At 30.1% G+C, this 16,757-nt stretch overlaps 1 protein-coding gene across 2 annotated transcripts in view; it reads right to left on the bottom strand.

The window, feature by feature from the left end:
- Positions 1-16,543, bottom strand: part of LOC129229497 (fibroblast growth factor receptor-like 1) — a 501,396-nt gene extending 484,853 nt beyond the window's left edge. For both annotated transcript variants that reach the window (XM_054863817.1, XM_054863824.1), the window contains exon 1: positions 16,292-16,543. In XM_054863817.1, coding sequence (XP_054719792.1) covers positions 16,292-16,508 — 217 coding nt within the window. In that variant the 5' untranslated portion in view covers positions 16,509-16,543. The remainder of the gene's footprint in view (positions 1-16,291) is intronic.
- Between the last annotated feature and the right edge of the window lie 214 nt (positions 16,544-16,757).

Consider the following 16,757-nt stretch of genomic DNA (forward strand, 5'->3'; position numbering starts at 1 on the left):
GGGCACAAGCCAATTGGCGAGATACGAAATTATCATAACGTGGAACCGTAACATGGGTACAAGCCAATTGGCGAGAAAATTCACCATACATTATTTGTAAATATACAGGCGAACCAAAAGACCTTTTAATTTTTCTATTACGGGCAAAGCCGTGCGGGTACCACTAGTAAATTTTAAAAAAAATTGAAAAAAAAATCCTATGTTATATATTTTAGTCTTTTTTTTGCATCATTTTTCCTCATCTACTACTGTACTTACATTTTTCTTCATCTAAAATTGTGTACTATATCTATTAATATCCCGTAGCTTTTATCAGGGGAGAGTAATATGTAAGGCCGCAATAATGGCGTCAGTAATAATATCTTCAAATTACATTCGCAAAAGGCAAAATAAGCAACGACTTGATATCAGTCTACTATCCAGGAAAATCAAAGGAGAAAAAAGACAAATGATAAAAGAACGTTTAAAAAATTAGAATTGAACCATAACCTTTCACCTGTGTGGAAAAACATAAATCAAGTGCGTTTTTTTTTTCTTTTAAAACTTTTTTTATGACTTAAAAAAAAAAAAAAATAATAAGTTCCCACTTTCCACATGGAAATAGAACAGCAGTTTTAGGCACAACTTTCATTGTTTAGCAATCATAAAAGGCAGTGAAATATCTCATTCTGAATTCCTTCATTTTAAGGTACAAGTGGTGACACGATCTAAATAAAATTATTTTATTTCAACCTGTGTGCTACATTTGATATTATCCTTTGCGATTCTTCATATGCTGTGTGCAATAAATTAGCTCAAGCTTACTTCATTCGTTGAAGAAGAATACATGCATATATATCATTTGGATAACACAAAAAAGTCTGGCATATTTAAAAATTTTAAATATGTTTAAGAAAATGTTTTGCTACTTCCATTAAAATACACCACAACATATTTATATTTCCTGTATCATAAAAACGTGTTTGTTCACCGTGGCTATTTTCTGCTACTATATTTACATTAATCCCTTCTTTTCTCAGAATGAAATTCTTATCCAAAATTCATGGAAGGCAAATTAAATTTGAGTAAGTGCATTACACCTCATGCAAATTACAATTCTTAATGCTTTTTTTCAAGAGACTTTTGCACGACTCATAAATAAATACAAATTGTAAAATAATATGTTTTGCTTCAAGATTTCTTCGTCTTAGAGAATTGCAGACATTTAAAAAGACACGTTAAGTTTGAGGGTTTTTTTTTTACAATAATTTTAAAAAATACAAATTTTAAATAATATATTTTTCTTTAAGAATTTTTCGTGGTGGAAAATTGCAAGCATTTAAAAAATACATGTTAACTTATATCTGGAAGTGCATTGTAAAGTTTTTAGAGTTCAATGTGTGAGACCTGGTTTTGAGAAAACCCATAGCTTTTCCACGTAAACTGATAAACTAACACACTTCCGGTTTAAACCGAACTCGATAGGCAACTGTTAATCTACTCTTTTAGCTAACACTAAAATATACCGACTATAACAATATGTTATTAAGAAACATAAATAAATACATAACACTAAACATTTTTCCAAATAGCTTGGGCCCTAAGTTTTGAAGTAAAAATCTACTTCTTGCTAAAAATCTTTCATTTTTTAAAGCATGATGTTTTTGATGCCAATTTAGAAAATTAGTTGAAGTATTTATGGCGCAAAAACAACTTTCATGTATTCAAGTATCTCATTTTTTTCTGTTTTTCTAAGGTTAAGAATTTCCCCCCCAAAATGAACCAAAATGATAAATCTAACCAGGGAGGATAATAAATTCTTAATTCACCAACAATGCATTTCAGAGGTCAACTCCGCTTGTTTTACTTTTTCTATGCTGGTTCCCTGTACCTATAACAAGTATCTGTATCAATTCAGCGTCTACGTATTTTTAAGTATTCGTAACAATGCCGAAAGCTTCCGTGGTAACTCCCGAAAGAAAGAAAAACTTGATGCAGCAGTAACTATTTTACAATAAATGCTACAATATTATAATTCGTAATGATTATTTATCTGTCAATATTTTTTCCATTACTCAACCATAACAATCAATATTTTTTGCCAGTTAGCACAAGATTATAATTGAAACGATCTTGTTTCAAGTAAGTCTATGTAAGTTAAAAACTAACACAGCCACGCCCAACGAGAAGCCACGTCAGCCTTGTCGGAAACTAGGAGGCCGGCCCTTGGGGAGGGGGCGACACTGACGCAAAAAAAAAGAAAGAAAGAAAGAAAAGAAGAAAATAAAAAAAATAAATAAAAAAAGGAAGAAAGAAAGAAAAAAGGGAGGGAGGAACTCTCCGAATAAGAGAAAACGTAATGACTAAGTAACATTAACTCTTGTGATATTTACTTGTGTGGCACTCAAAATAGAGTTAATTGTTTTCTAGTAAGCAGTTTTGATTTTTATATTTTTTTTCACCTTTTTTTTTTCTATTTCCCCTTTTTTTCTCATTTCCCCCTTTTTTTTCTTCTTTCCCCATTTTTCTCTTATTTTCCCCCTTTTCATTTTGTTTTCTTTTTCATCTTTTTATTATTTTTTTTTGGGGGGGGGGCGGCGACATAACTGACGAGGGGCCCGTCTTGGCTCTCTGCGGCCCTGTACACAACCATAACAAGCAATTATTTAGTGACAGTCATCACACGATTACAATTAAAGCGATCTTATTTCAAGTATGTCTATGTAAGTTGAAAATTAAACACATTCAAGCGAACTAATATACATTGCTTTAAGCAAGTGGCCGTCGTTCAGAAGCATGCTACAACAATTTCCAATCGCACAAATCGTTGACATGAATATAAATCTCAATTCTCACTACATGATTTCAGTATTTCAACGTCTTCAGAAAAAATAAGAAACGACGGCCGCAAAAGTCTATCATCAATTATAATTATTTTTGTTACGTAATCGAGAGAGCGTAATATTTTAATGCATTTTCTTTAATATCACAAGCAGTCATGAAAGCTCTTTTATTCTGTTCTCGGATCAAAAAAGTAAAAGTTGAGTAATCTCATTAAAATACTGTGAGAAAAAGTTGCGAAAGAGCCCTGTTTTTTTAGTCATTTAATTTTTGTTAAAACTTGATCGTTTTTCACTGCCTTAATGACGTTCTTACATCATTTCATCTCGATCAGAGCAAGTGTACGGAGAATTGATGGATTTTCAGCTTTCTTTATCGTGAATTTAACATCATAATGAGTCTGATAACAATGAAAAAAATATGATAAAATAAAAGGAAAACTGACTATGGTTTTGAAAAGCCAGGAAGTTACATTTTTTCACGCAACCTAAAAAAAACCTTTTCAAATTGGTGAACATAACGTATTGCGTGGTTTAATATTATGGTGGTTTATTATTTTTTCATTCTGTATTGGATAAACGCGGTGTTTTTTTTTTTTTTTTTTTTTTTTTTTTTTTGCAATTTCACTCTGCTTTACCTGCGTAAAAGCAAAAGTGTCATTTTTCTTACAAATATCTCACTTTCTATAAATTCATATCATGAAAAAAAAAGAGAAAAAAAAATATGACTATTTTGTTTTCATAATGAATATAACGGGGCAAATGCTAAACATCAAGCCCTATTTTAATCCACTTTTCCATAATCATCCAGAGACCATTCAATCTTTTAAGGTGCCACTAATAAGGAGCTTGTCTTAAAAATTCAAATGCACAAAAATCTTATCTGGGATAAAATAATATAGCTTCAATTCACGTTTCATTTCTCCATTTTCCAAAAAATAAAAAATATATTTAAAATAATCCTAATCTGGAGCGCATATTTTCAATTAACCATATCTAAAATTTTGGCTCAATTGCTTCAGCTGGTAAGCCACTGGGCTACGTTTATAGAGAAAGTTACTTATTGACTCTCTTGATTATATTATTAAATGTTATAACTATAATTGTTTTTTAACAGTGGTGTTTCCACATTTAGTATTATAGCACCTATTTTTCTCTATATTCAGGGGTACTGCAGCTGCTCACATAATAATAACGTCACATCTGTTTGATGTCTATGGACTTGGCGAGAAATTAAAGAGATATCGCTAAATTGTCATCATTTTAGGGTTTTGGCTACTTATTGTGACACACAATTTGGAGATAAATTGTCAACTGTCGCCAAATTTGGCGACTTTTTGCAGTTAATGTTTCATTATTACATCCACCATCTGGATTAAATTCACGTGACGACTGAAATGACATCATCCACACAACAATCAGAGGTGACCTTTTGATAAACATTACATACAGACACACATACAGTCTGGTTTTAATAGAAAATATTTTATTTTTTACTGTGTTTTAAAAAGTGTTCAACTACTGGCGGCCACTGGACAACTGACGAAGAATAGAGGTCAATTACAGTCGAAATCTCCCTTTTTAATCACAATTGAAAATAATTTTAAAAATTGCTACTGAAAAGAAAAATGACTATCAATCGAATCCTAATAGTTTTATTGACACGTAGAAAGTGTTTGAATATTTTCTTTTTTTTCCCTGTAAAATTAAGTTGAACTTGCAGAAACTTTCAATAAATGGTCAACTTCAGGTAAATTATCCTAGTTTGACTGTTATACTTCAAGATATTCCTTTTTTAGAGCTCAGTAGATCTCAGTTTCGAATCTTGCTCGAGCACTTTAGTCGCTGCTTTGCGAAATTTTGTTAATTAGAGCATCAAGAGTTCTGTGTAAAACATTATTTTTCATAAAAAAAAAACGGAAAAAAAGTAAGTAAACATGCTTGAAACAATGGTTTCAAAAACTAAAAAAACACGCGTATGCAAAAATATAACTAAAAGTCGTGAAGGCTTTTTATCAGTTGTCTTAAATTCATATTTGTTGATTCAGAGTTCTAGCAAAAATTTTGAGAATACCTACAACTGACGCTTTCTTTTTTTTTATGTTACAGTTACACAATTGTGCGATCAATTATTTATTCCTATGGTTTTGAGCTCATTCAAAAAATAAGATACCCTTAGTTGTAGAACATCCTTTTGTAAACAACATATTTAACATTCAAAGTTTTTTTTTTTTTTTTTTACTTTTAAGTTCACTCAGCAACGAAAGTGTTTTTTAAACTATTATTTTTTTATTTGTTCTAAACTTCAGCATGGTAAATTTTTGTGCAGAAATATTAAAACATGGGTTTTGCATCTTTTTTTTTATTATTATTGTAACAAACTATTTAAATTTCAATTTTTCTTGTTCGATAACACTTTAGTTTGAACCACAAAGGCGAACGATTGGTAATTATAACGCAGCACAATCATAAAGCTAACATGCGTTAGTGAAATACCATAACGCTTGGTGTCTCTGCCATTTCACAGCTTTAGGTGTTGATATTACAAATCAGTGCATTGAAGTTGCGTTGAGATACACCCCCAATCCCCACAAGTCCTATGATAAGAGAGCAAATACATAAGGTTTTAACTATAATTATAGATAAAATAAATGATTACTATGGTAAAACAATTAACCACAAAATATGTAGTCATATATGAAAGAAATACTTTAACATATTAAAAACTCCTACTATTTTTGAAATTTAAAGCATATTTATCGCACAGAATGTAGGTTTTCATCAAGTTACATAAAGATATTCTATGAGTTCTAGGGTATTGAAGCAAAATATTCACAAAATTCATATTTTCAGTGTAGACAAATAATCGCATTTGTTTCCACACTGGCTAGATTCTACGTATTATCCCATTTCAACTAGTAAGTGAAAGGAAAATCTTAACTCCCTTGTGGAATTCTTCAAAGCTCCTTCCTTTTCCGGTTGCGTGCAATTATTCAGGGATGTTACAATGATTCTACATTGACCTAAGGCCGTGGTACGGCAACGATAGCAATTATATAATTGCGTCGAGCAAACACTTTTGCAAATTGTCTTTGACATTTTCTAAACAGTGCAACGTATGACGGGCCCATTGTGAATCAGTTTGGGACTTGTCCGTTTTGACAAAGAGTAACAGGATGTTGTTTTTTGGAAAAGCAAACGTGATGTTTTTAGGGACATTTATTATATTGTCAATAAGATTGAAATTGTTATTGTATTAAAATGTTATGAACTGCAAGTATATTTTGCTTACATAAATGTTTTCAAACTACAAAACGGGTTCAAACTGAAGCAAAAATGATATTTTTAAGCTACATTTCTTTGCATAGAAATGTTCAGTTTCTCTCTGAAAAAATTGTGTTTAAACATTCAAACAACCCAGATAAAATGTTTTACGAAAGTTATATTTAAAATAGTTAAAAATTATTATGAAGACATGAAAATAAATAAAATAAAAACATATTTTATGGTTTTATAAATTTAGTCAATATCTATCTACGTCATAGAAAATTTCTCAAATAATCTATCCCCAATTTAGAGTTTTAAAACACCAATGATGCCGATTAAGGTAGAACAAATAATGAAATAGACGCATAAAATAAATTCAGTTGCTAAGTCCATTCAACTCTGAAAAAAGATACTTTTAGCATCCAGATCCTCAAAGTTTTTTTCTACTGGAAAACTTTCAGGTCGTTTAACGACCTAAAAATAAGCAAAGAATATATGAACGATGTAATTGCAAAATCAATGACTCTGGAAAAAGCTGCGATAGCATCTGACTCACTTCAGATTAAATTAATTACATAAAAGGAAAAAAGTCTTCATCCAATAAGTTTAAAAAAATTGCTGCAAAAGTCAAGAAAAGTTTTTTGGCAAGCACCCACTAACCTTAGCGTTTTCTATATAATTATGCATAATAATAAATCACCCAACAGTAGTATCTGTGATCTACAACTAGCATGAAATGTGCATGTGAATAATTAGGGATGCTTTAACCATCAATTTCTAATGTAATGCGTATTCTTGGAGGATATTTGACTAGGGTGAAAGTTAAGAGCGTTTCGCAATTTCTTCCGCTTTAGTTTCTGTTTCAATATTGGCAGAATTCCAAGTGATTTCTTTATTTGCAGAAAAAAAGAACCGAATTGTAAAAGCAAGGTGCAAGAAACATCAATGGCCTTCAGACAGCCATTTCAACTACTTCCGCAGTTTTTTAAGCATTCTTAATGATACTTTTTCCAATAAAAAACAAAAAAAAACCTAATTCAATTGCTGGTTCTATAAATGATTATAACTTTTCGCAGAATTTATTTATCGCTTTGAATTTTCTGCCAGAATTTTAAGATTCATTTCTAACTTAAAAAATCTACTTGAGAAATACATCAATAAATTGTTAAGGAATTCATTTGTTTCGCTTAATATTGCATTAAAGTTTAAAATTATTTTTTTCTGCTAGAGTGTTTTCTACTTTTAAGCGGTTGCAAAATAGATTTTAAGACCCTCTTCACATATTGGATATCATTCTTAGAAACAAGTTTCTAGTTTGGAATCTTAGAATAAAAGTTTAGATTTACCAACAAATGAGCATTTTAGCTCCAGAATTACATTTATTGAGCTGTAGAAAATCTATATCATTACATAAAGTAACATTCAAACTTTTTTTTTATCTTAGATATAGATTCAACCATTAGCTTTGTCGCTTGATTAAAAAGAAATCTTAGCAAACCAATGCATTTAAAAATCATTAATAAAAAAAACAAAAACAAAAAAACTTTTCAATATAATTTCTTTTTATACGATTGATAATTTTCTGTCATAATTGTATTTTTTCTTCTCTTTTTTAAAACATATATTAAAGAAGCAGTTGATTTTGTTCTGTGCCTAACTTTACTTGAATGAGCTTAGGACATGTTTTTGAGCCTCCCCCCTTCATTTTTATAAGAACTACTATTTCGCATGAAAGATTGATAATTCTGAATTTTTTGTTCGAATAATTATTAATTTTGTTACTTTTGAGAAAATCTGGGAGAGATTGACCTTGTTTATTTAGTGTTACAAAGGAAATATAAGGAAAATGACTAGTTATAGGCACCCAGCCAGTATTGGAAAGTTTTTTCTTGTATAGTTAACATCACGTTTTTATGGATATTCTAAGAACAGCAACAATGGGCTCTCAAAATAGAATATTTCAACCACATTTTTTTCCAAACAGATGTTTTATCTATATTTGGAGGAAAAAAAATCATAAAGGAGAAAAATGCAAAAGGAATTTGAAGGGTTTCCTTCTTAAGGACCTGACTCTGATGTTTCTTATTAGATCGCAGTTTTATTGGTATGTATAAAAGATCTTTTTTCACTTCATTAGTACATAAATACGTTAGGACATCCCATCAAATAAAAAATAAAAAAATCAGATTTTCGTCCGGGTTTATATATAAAAAAAAATATTTTGAGGTGCTAACATCATTGGGGAATATTTCCTTCACTTTTCACTTTTTATCTGGAAGTAAAAATCTGACAATAAATTTAAAGCATTAACTTACACTTTCTCAGTTTTCTATTTGTACCAATATCTTTTTTGTTATGTACGTTAAATATACGGTTTAAACATGAATGCTGTCTAATTGGATTTTTTTTAAAATAATATTTAAATTGCCTTGTTTATAGTTTCCAGAAATTGTGAATAGTAAGTAATTTTTCTTTCTGCAAACCTGCATAATAAATTACACTACGATGCAAAAAAAAAAAAAACCCTTCAAAATGCTTCTAATATAAACAGTGCAGATTCTTATGTAAAATGACCCCCTGAATTCATGTATGACTACCATTTTCCCCCTACACGTTTCCTCCCTCCCCCCTTTGATTTTATGACGAAAAACAAGAGAAAAAACTGTAGAACAAGCATTTGTTTTGATGATTTTAAAAACACTTTAAGCTGGAATACCCCAATGAGTTTCCCAACTTTGTATTTTTCTAATCCCTCTAGAAATAGCGTTAATGGCATGTATAACGCTTCCATTTCATAGGCGACGCTCCAGATAAAAACAATTTCTATAAAACTGTCGAAAACTGAAAAAAAAAAAAAAAACGAATAGGAAGCGCTATTTCCAAGAGGTCGATTTATAGGGGGAAAACGGTGGTCATATTTGAATTCAAAGGGTCATTTAGAATGGGGAGGGTCATTTTACATAAGAATCAGCAAGAATTAAGTCAGAAGCATTTTGAAGGTATTTTTTGCAGCACAGTTTTATTGAAAAAATACATGATATTGTGAGTTTTCCAACATGCAAAACATAATTCATTTTTTAAATCAAAAATAAATATTATAATCAGTATAAAATAAATTTAAAAAACTATTTAAGAATGTTGTTTCTTCTTAATAAATAATTTAGCCCCGCAGTTAAAAACGATTTTTATTTTCCTCACATTTTCACCACTTTTTACTCTTTTAATCCATTTTGTTTTTCTTTCACATCAAAGCGGAAAATACCAGATAAATCGAGCCGCTTAACGTTTCGGAAGCGAAAAAGAAATCTTACGTTTTCATAAATTTATGCCTCTCTAAACGGATGTTGCTTTTACTTAAAGAATAAGCGATTCCTCCTGGCATTTTTAACTCATGAATATTCAATACATTTGCAACAGTATTTCACAAGAAATTCTCTTGATAATACCTTAAAAATGATACGAAAATATAAGTAGTCGAGAGAGTTGTCACAGAAAAAGAGAATATATCACTTTTTTCGTCTGCCACCGAAAAGGATCATTTTTCTCCAAAGACTAGAGTACAAGCGTGGGACCAATCGGACCAGATGCCGGTATGCTAAAAATTCCCGTAGGCTCAAAGAAAAGTAAAAGCGTACTTTTAGATTGTTCCTTGGCAAATATCTTTCGACATGCTATTTACACAAAAGTGTTCTGCCATTTATCTCACAAAGAACACCTGTAACCTTCGAAAAGATGGAGTTTTACTTAATCTTCACCGATACTCTGTGGATGAGCTGAAGAGCTTATGGGAAATCTTTTGAAATGTAGATGAACTTGCACCTTCCTTTTGGGTAATTATATTTCAATAAATAACTTTAAACGAATTGAATTTCAATTTATAATGTTGTAAAACTGTATAATGCTTTTGCTTTAAAAGAGTTGACACAAACAATTCTTTAAGTTATGACTTGCCTTTATTCTCAAAAATATATCAATTAGGTATGTTTTCTAAACCTTTCGGATAGCTTTTCCTGCCTTTTATGACTTTTATCTCAAAGAGCATCTTTTGAAAACATGGAATTTTACTTAATATTTCCTGATATTCTGTCAGTTAGTTGAAGAGCTTATGGGAAGACTTTTGATACGTATGGATGCACATATATATTTTTCTTTTTGGACAATTATACTTTCAGAAATAATTTAGGACTAATTGAGTTTTAATTGGCAATTTCGCATAACTTTAAGTAAAATGCATTTATTTAAAACACTGACTAAAACAGAAACAGTATTGTAAGTTGATTTTGTATTTCTTAAAGTTGTGACTCATCTTTTCCCCAAATGTATCTATTAGATACGTTTTCTGAGTCCTTGTGATTGCCACGTGCAGTATACACTTTTAAATAGCAGCTATTAGAGTTTAGCAATGTATCCTTCGAATCTGATGTTGCTAATTTATTTACTTTGCTTTCTAAGGAACTAATAGCTTGTGCTTTATTTTTTTTTTCAAAAAGACACAACCTGTGGTTCATTCTACAGAAAAACAGGTAATTTGCAACAGGAAACTTGTTGCAGTTATTTATTTCCCGCAAAATATAATACTTTTAGAAGTTTAATAAATAAAGATTTTTTTTTCTTCGGAAACTACACATACACGTATGATTTCTCAGGCTAAAAGATTTTGCTTTTAACACGTTCTGATATAAAATATAGGTGTGTCATGTGAAGAAAAAAACTGTCCGCTTTTTTATAGAATGGTAGTTTTAACTTTTTGTAGCTCCGAAATAGATGAAAACACTTGTCCTAGAAAACATTGCAGTATCATGTCAAATTTCATCAATTGTCTAGTTTATTCAATGCTAATTATCTGCAGTCAGCAAAAATTTTCTCAAAACATTTTATACTGCATAACTCTCTTGAAAATACAACTTGTCAAACATCATATTTGGACGCTAGGCATTTCGCAAACTGACTCTGCATTTTCGCGGTAATAATTGTGTACTTGAGGGTTATTCCCTTGAAATTAACATCTCGGCTAATATCCACACTGATGATAAATGGTCATAAAACTAGCGCTTAAACGCTGAAGCATTCAAAGTTTTACAGTGAATATTACACCTCGTAATTTAGATAATTTAACTTTACTAGAATTTGCCTTAAAATTTCGTCCTACAGTTCATGTATTGCATTACCGAGCTCTGAAATATACATAATTAGCCTATTAAGAAAGTGTAGTCAGTCATGTGTTTCAACGAAACGTAGATGTTTAAAGTAACTGCCTACTTATTAAAGCAATTGCCAATTTCAAGAAAGGAAATTGAGTGCATTTTAACAACTGATATTTTGATTAGTCTCTTATCCAGTCGTTTAATAGCCAAAATTTTGAATCAAACCTTCGTGCCCTAAACTAAATATTGCTCTTGAGCTTAAATTGAATCACGTTTCCTATTAAACTGTAAAACTATTTTTGTTTGAAATCTTCTCAATGGCAATAATAAAGGAAAACGCAATAAAAGAAAAGACTTAAGAGGTTTATTTGTTTGGTTTAATGTTTGTTTAACTTCGATCGAAGCTTTTTTTTTTTTTTTTTTTTGTACTGAGTTTTCGTGCCATTTAATCTTTTAAAATATTTAGTTTTTGTTTTACCATAAAACCATTGAAATCGCTTCAAGCAAAAATGTGTTTTTGGTGATTAGAGTTCTTTTTATTCGAAAATTAATGACAAAGAAGAATTTTTCTGAAAAGTAATACAGGCGTGCGGGTAATATTATTTTTTAAAGCATTTTTTCTGTATTTTTCTCACATCTTTGATTATTCCATTATTATCTAAATGTTTGAAGCTTATGTTACATTTCAAGAGATTAAAAAAAAGAAAAGTGAAAAAAAAAGATAGACGTTTTTTTAATTTGATATCGAGATAAACCTGAAAGAGTTATATTGTTTAAACATTTGTTAAATTTAACAAATTCCCTGACAATAGCAATCTGGATTTGCTTTTACTTTTGGGTTTTATACGTTGTGGTACATATCGCACCCCAACAAGGAAAGTGACACAACTCAAGGAAAAAACAAGACATTGGAGAAAAAATAAAGGTTTCACGCAACACTAGTTTAAAGTGATTTAGTTTTACATATTAGATAAAGCTCTAAAACATCATGATACGCAGTTTACTAGATAGGATTTCTTGTTTAAATTAATATTACACTAGAGTAAGATATAACTTAATTAAGTAAGTTATAACTTAAAGATCAAATGTTCTTCTTCTAAATTTTGAAATTTTAATGATTTGTAACTATTGGTTAGATCGTTTTTACTCCAACACGCATGAATTGCGTGAGCTAATTTTGTGCGAGCTTTGTGGTACATTAAATTTAAGAAAGAGCATTAAATTTAGAAAAATTAAATAAAGAGTTAATACGTTTCTAGAAAACTTTGAGTTGTGACTGTTTATCTCGGGGTGCGATATACTAATACACTTCAAAAAAGCTGAAGTTACACTCAGTAATTAAGTCTCAAGTTTTACGTACAGTTGGCAATAGTGGTTATCAAGGGCAATGTTCAACTTTGGATTTTACTTTATTTTAATTTTTGTGTATCAAAAAATCGCTCGGATATCTTCTAAAAAGTTATTTTTATTGACAAATGTTTTGATTGTTATTTTTTTAATTTTCACGTAATTTCACCTTTTTTTCTAAATTTGATTTAGCGACTTCATCGTTTCTTGTTACTTTCTTACGCTTAATGAGTTTATTGTTGGGCTCGATTTTAAAACATAAATATATATATGACTCAAAGTGTGCGAAAATTTTTTGATCCGAATGCAACAAATATGCACCTTAATTTATTTAGCCCACAATTATTTGGCGCTCAAAGTTTTTACAGAGAAATAGGTTATATAATGTTTTTGCTTATTCATAAGGCCATTTTAAATGTTAATTCATGCAAATCAGACAACTCACTACACTAAGGAGTAAAATACGGTCAGAAAGCATATCAATTGAAACCCATGTGCAAAAGAACATGATTCCCCCCACTCTAACACCTCCGTAATAAACACATACAAATATCCCCTCTCCAGCATTAATTCATGTTTGTAATGTTACAATCATGCTCAATCCTAGTGCTTAATATTCTTATTTTGGAGAAATCCAGATATATTCAGTTCTAAAAATTAGCATTAGCATATTTAAGTATTATTGGCTGTTTTACACAGTCATTCCTAATAGTATCTTAGGATTTGCCTATTAAGTTCATAAATGACTCACCAGTACAGGATGGCAAAATCTGGTTTCAGACTATTTAGTACGAGACCGAAATAATATATCTAATACAATAAGGAGTGTAAGGACACACTAATTATCAGGACATTGCACTCGTTTATACTCTGAATTGATTATGATTATACTATTTCCGCATGCAACATACTCAGTTCGTTTTTCTCCATAGCTTATGGGCGCTTTGGTGCTTCAATTTTATCAGTTTCGCAAAAAATAATGAAATTTGCGATAATAGGACAGAAAAATTTTATATGTAGTTTTTTTTTTTTTTGTCATACATTTCATTTTGGAAAAGGTTTTTCATTTATGATTTGTAAATGCTTTGTTTCACATTTCAATCGATTTAGAAAAATATCCATGCGGAAATTCTAGATGTAGTCATTTATCATGTTAAAGCTTTATTAGCTCATACCTGCCCAAAGCACTACGACGCTAAGACGACGCATACTTTTTTATTAAAAAAATAAAAGGATTCCAGACGTTGCACTAAACACCACATGACTCGTTTCTGGAGTTGTTTTGGTGGAATGTTCTTCAAAATCAATTATTTCGAATTTGACGGGCATGACTGCGATTTTACGTTTTTCAAAATTGTGAATTCAATGATACCGTCAGGTAGCGTAAATTCATGTTGTCTTTAAGTTAAACCTAAATGAGGAAAATAATCACCTATGTACATAGTATGTGGTTTTTTTCCTCATTTAGGTTTAACTGAAAGACAACATGAATGGTAATTTTCCTTATTTAGGTTTAACTAAAAGACAACATGAAATTACGCTTGGCAATTTGTGCTTTTTTGAGGTTTTTTTTTCTTACTTTATGTACATAGTTATTGGAAATAGTTTTTAATGAAAGTAACCCCCAATCAGAAGTTACCCGTAAGTTAACGTAGGTCAATTAGAGAGATTCTTAATGAACAAAGTCAAAGCTTGACTAAGTTCTGTATATAAAAAAACAACCCTTTTAAAAACAACTAAAATTTTGAGTTGCAAATATGCCTCGTTTTAAGTTTTATTCGTAAATGCGATAGTTATAAAGAACACGCGTTTTATGCATGAATATCTGTATGCATTTCGCTGCTGAGAAAGGGCAGAAAACGAAATCTAGCAGTTGCTATTTTTTTCAGTAATTATTTATTTTTTATTTCTATAAATGCTAGTATGTTTAGTATACTTATTAATAAAGGGTCCCCCTCCTCCTCTCACATACAATACAAAGAATACAATTACTGAAAAGGTTTTTACTATTGATTCATTTTTACGTGGGACCCACATATTTCAGCATTTTTAACTCATAGCGATATTTACGCTGGAAATAATATGTCATGTCTGAGTTATAAAAATATTAAATTTAAAAACAATTAATTAGAAGCTGAAATGTGCAGAAACGAATTAAATGAATAAAATCAAAAGAATAGGCTGAACATAATTACTTTAAAATTTAAGGGAAAGTTTTGGGCAATTATTTGTTGATAAAAACATTTGTCTTTTAATTTAAATGTATTAGAACGTAATAATATCACGAAAAGAAATAACGTCAAGCATAGTCAGCAAGTATTGATATTGATTTTGCTAATTGCATTCAAAGAAATTGCAGAAAAACATTCCTTTGAATTACATTTTTAAAACTTCATTTGTTTTCAAAACCATCCGTATTTTTATGCCTAAATTAAAGACATAGGAATTTTTTAACGCAAATAAGTGGGAGTTTCAGTGAAATTTCTGTTAGTCATCAAAAATATGTTTAACAGCTGAACTAACATTTGCCAACTTTCTTTAAATAAGGATCATGTCTTATATTTACATTTTAGATAACCTGTCATACATTAAAACTTCATGTTCAGATAATTTGCTGTTTGTTGATTTCATTAGTTACAAGGAATCAACGCAGTTTAGAAATATATTTAACTAATAAAATTAACTAAAAAAAGAACATACAGCACATTACTTAAGCAAATGTTCCTGGCATTACATAGTGTTTTCCATTGTTTTGCTTAGTTGCTAACTTTAAACATTTATTTTAAGTCACACATATTGCTTGGACAGTAACCATTGCACGAAAAGGAAACATTGGATATTTAAACACCTTTTAAAATGTTATTACGTATTTGCAATACTTGTTTATATAATTAAAATGTAACGCCTTCATTTCAAAATAAAATGCTTGAACTGTTTTAAAGTCAATTTTATTTAAGGCAGCATCTAATTTACTTGTTATTCAAACATTTTTGATGAACCAAACTCAAATGTTTCTGGCATATATCATTTGTTAATTTCAAATCACATGAATGCACAAATCACAATAACCTTCAAATCACATATATTCCTCGGAAAGTCACTATTGCACCAAAATATGAAGCATCAGGCATTGACAGACGTTTTAAAATATGACGCAAAGGAAATACTTATTGATATACATAAAATATAATATATGCATAAAAAAAACTTAAAACATTCTTAAGTAAAATTAATTTATTATATCATTTAATTTACTCGTTGTTCAAGCATTTTTGAGCAACCAAAATTCAAATGCTCCCGGCGAAATATTATGTTTTGCGTATCATCTGTTTACTTTATACTTTTCCTTCAAATCACATTATATTTCCTGGAAAGTAACTATTGCACCAAAACATGAATCATCGAGTATTTATACACCTTTTAAAGCGTTATTACGTAAATGTAATAATTATTTAGATAATTAAAATATAACATGCGCACTTCAAAAGAAAAAAGCTTCCAACGAAGTAAATTTGATTTAGGACATTATTTGTCTTACTCTTGATTCAAACATTTTTGAACAAATATAATTACTCATAAAATTCTTGGAAGTCATTTTTAAACAGAAAGTATAACTTACGTGCAAATAAAAAATTAAAACGTATGGTAAAAAGAAAGTAGTATTTTACGTGCAAGTCAAAAATTAAAAGGAATGTTAAAATTAAATCAACATACCTGCATCGCCAAAGTTGAGTAAGTGTAGAACGCAGAATATAAGTCCGAAAATGACCCGATATTTCACGCTGGGACACTTCAGAAATCCATGACTGGTAATAATCGGATGAAAACTGTGTGTGTCCCCGTTCCCGGACTTATCATCCGGCACATCACTTTTACTATCAACAAGAAATCCTTCGCTTGCTGAACCTAAAACTTCATCGTTAATAACCATATTTTCTCTTGCCAATTTTATGACGGATATTACCATGTTTCGGCTCTTTCGAAACAAAAGTTTTACTTCAAGCAACGAGGCGCAAGATTTACGCCGAAATATTCAACGTGATAATGCGACACTGAAATCGTGAAAACCATGAACAACACCATGTGGCCCCATCGGCCCCATGAATTGACAATGCGATGGAAATATTTTGTATGAGTTTTTTTTCATAGGTATAGTTTTTGATGAATATGTTTTTGTTTT

Source organism: Uloborus diversus, chromosome 1, assembly GCF_026930045.1.
Source record: "Uloborus diversus isolate 005 chromosome 1, Udiv.v.3.1, whole genome shotgun sequence".
In the NCBI taxonomy this organism is placed as follows: Eukaryota; Metazoa; Arthropoda; class Arachnida; order Araneae; family Uloboridae; genus Uloborus; species Uloborus diversus.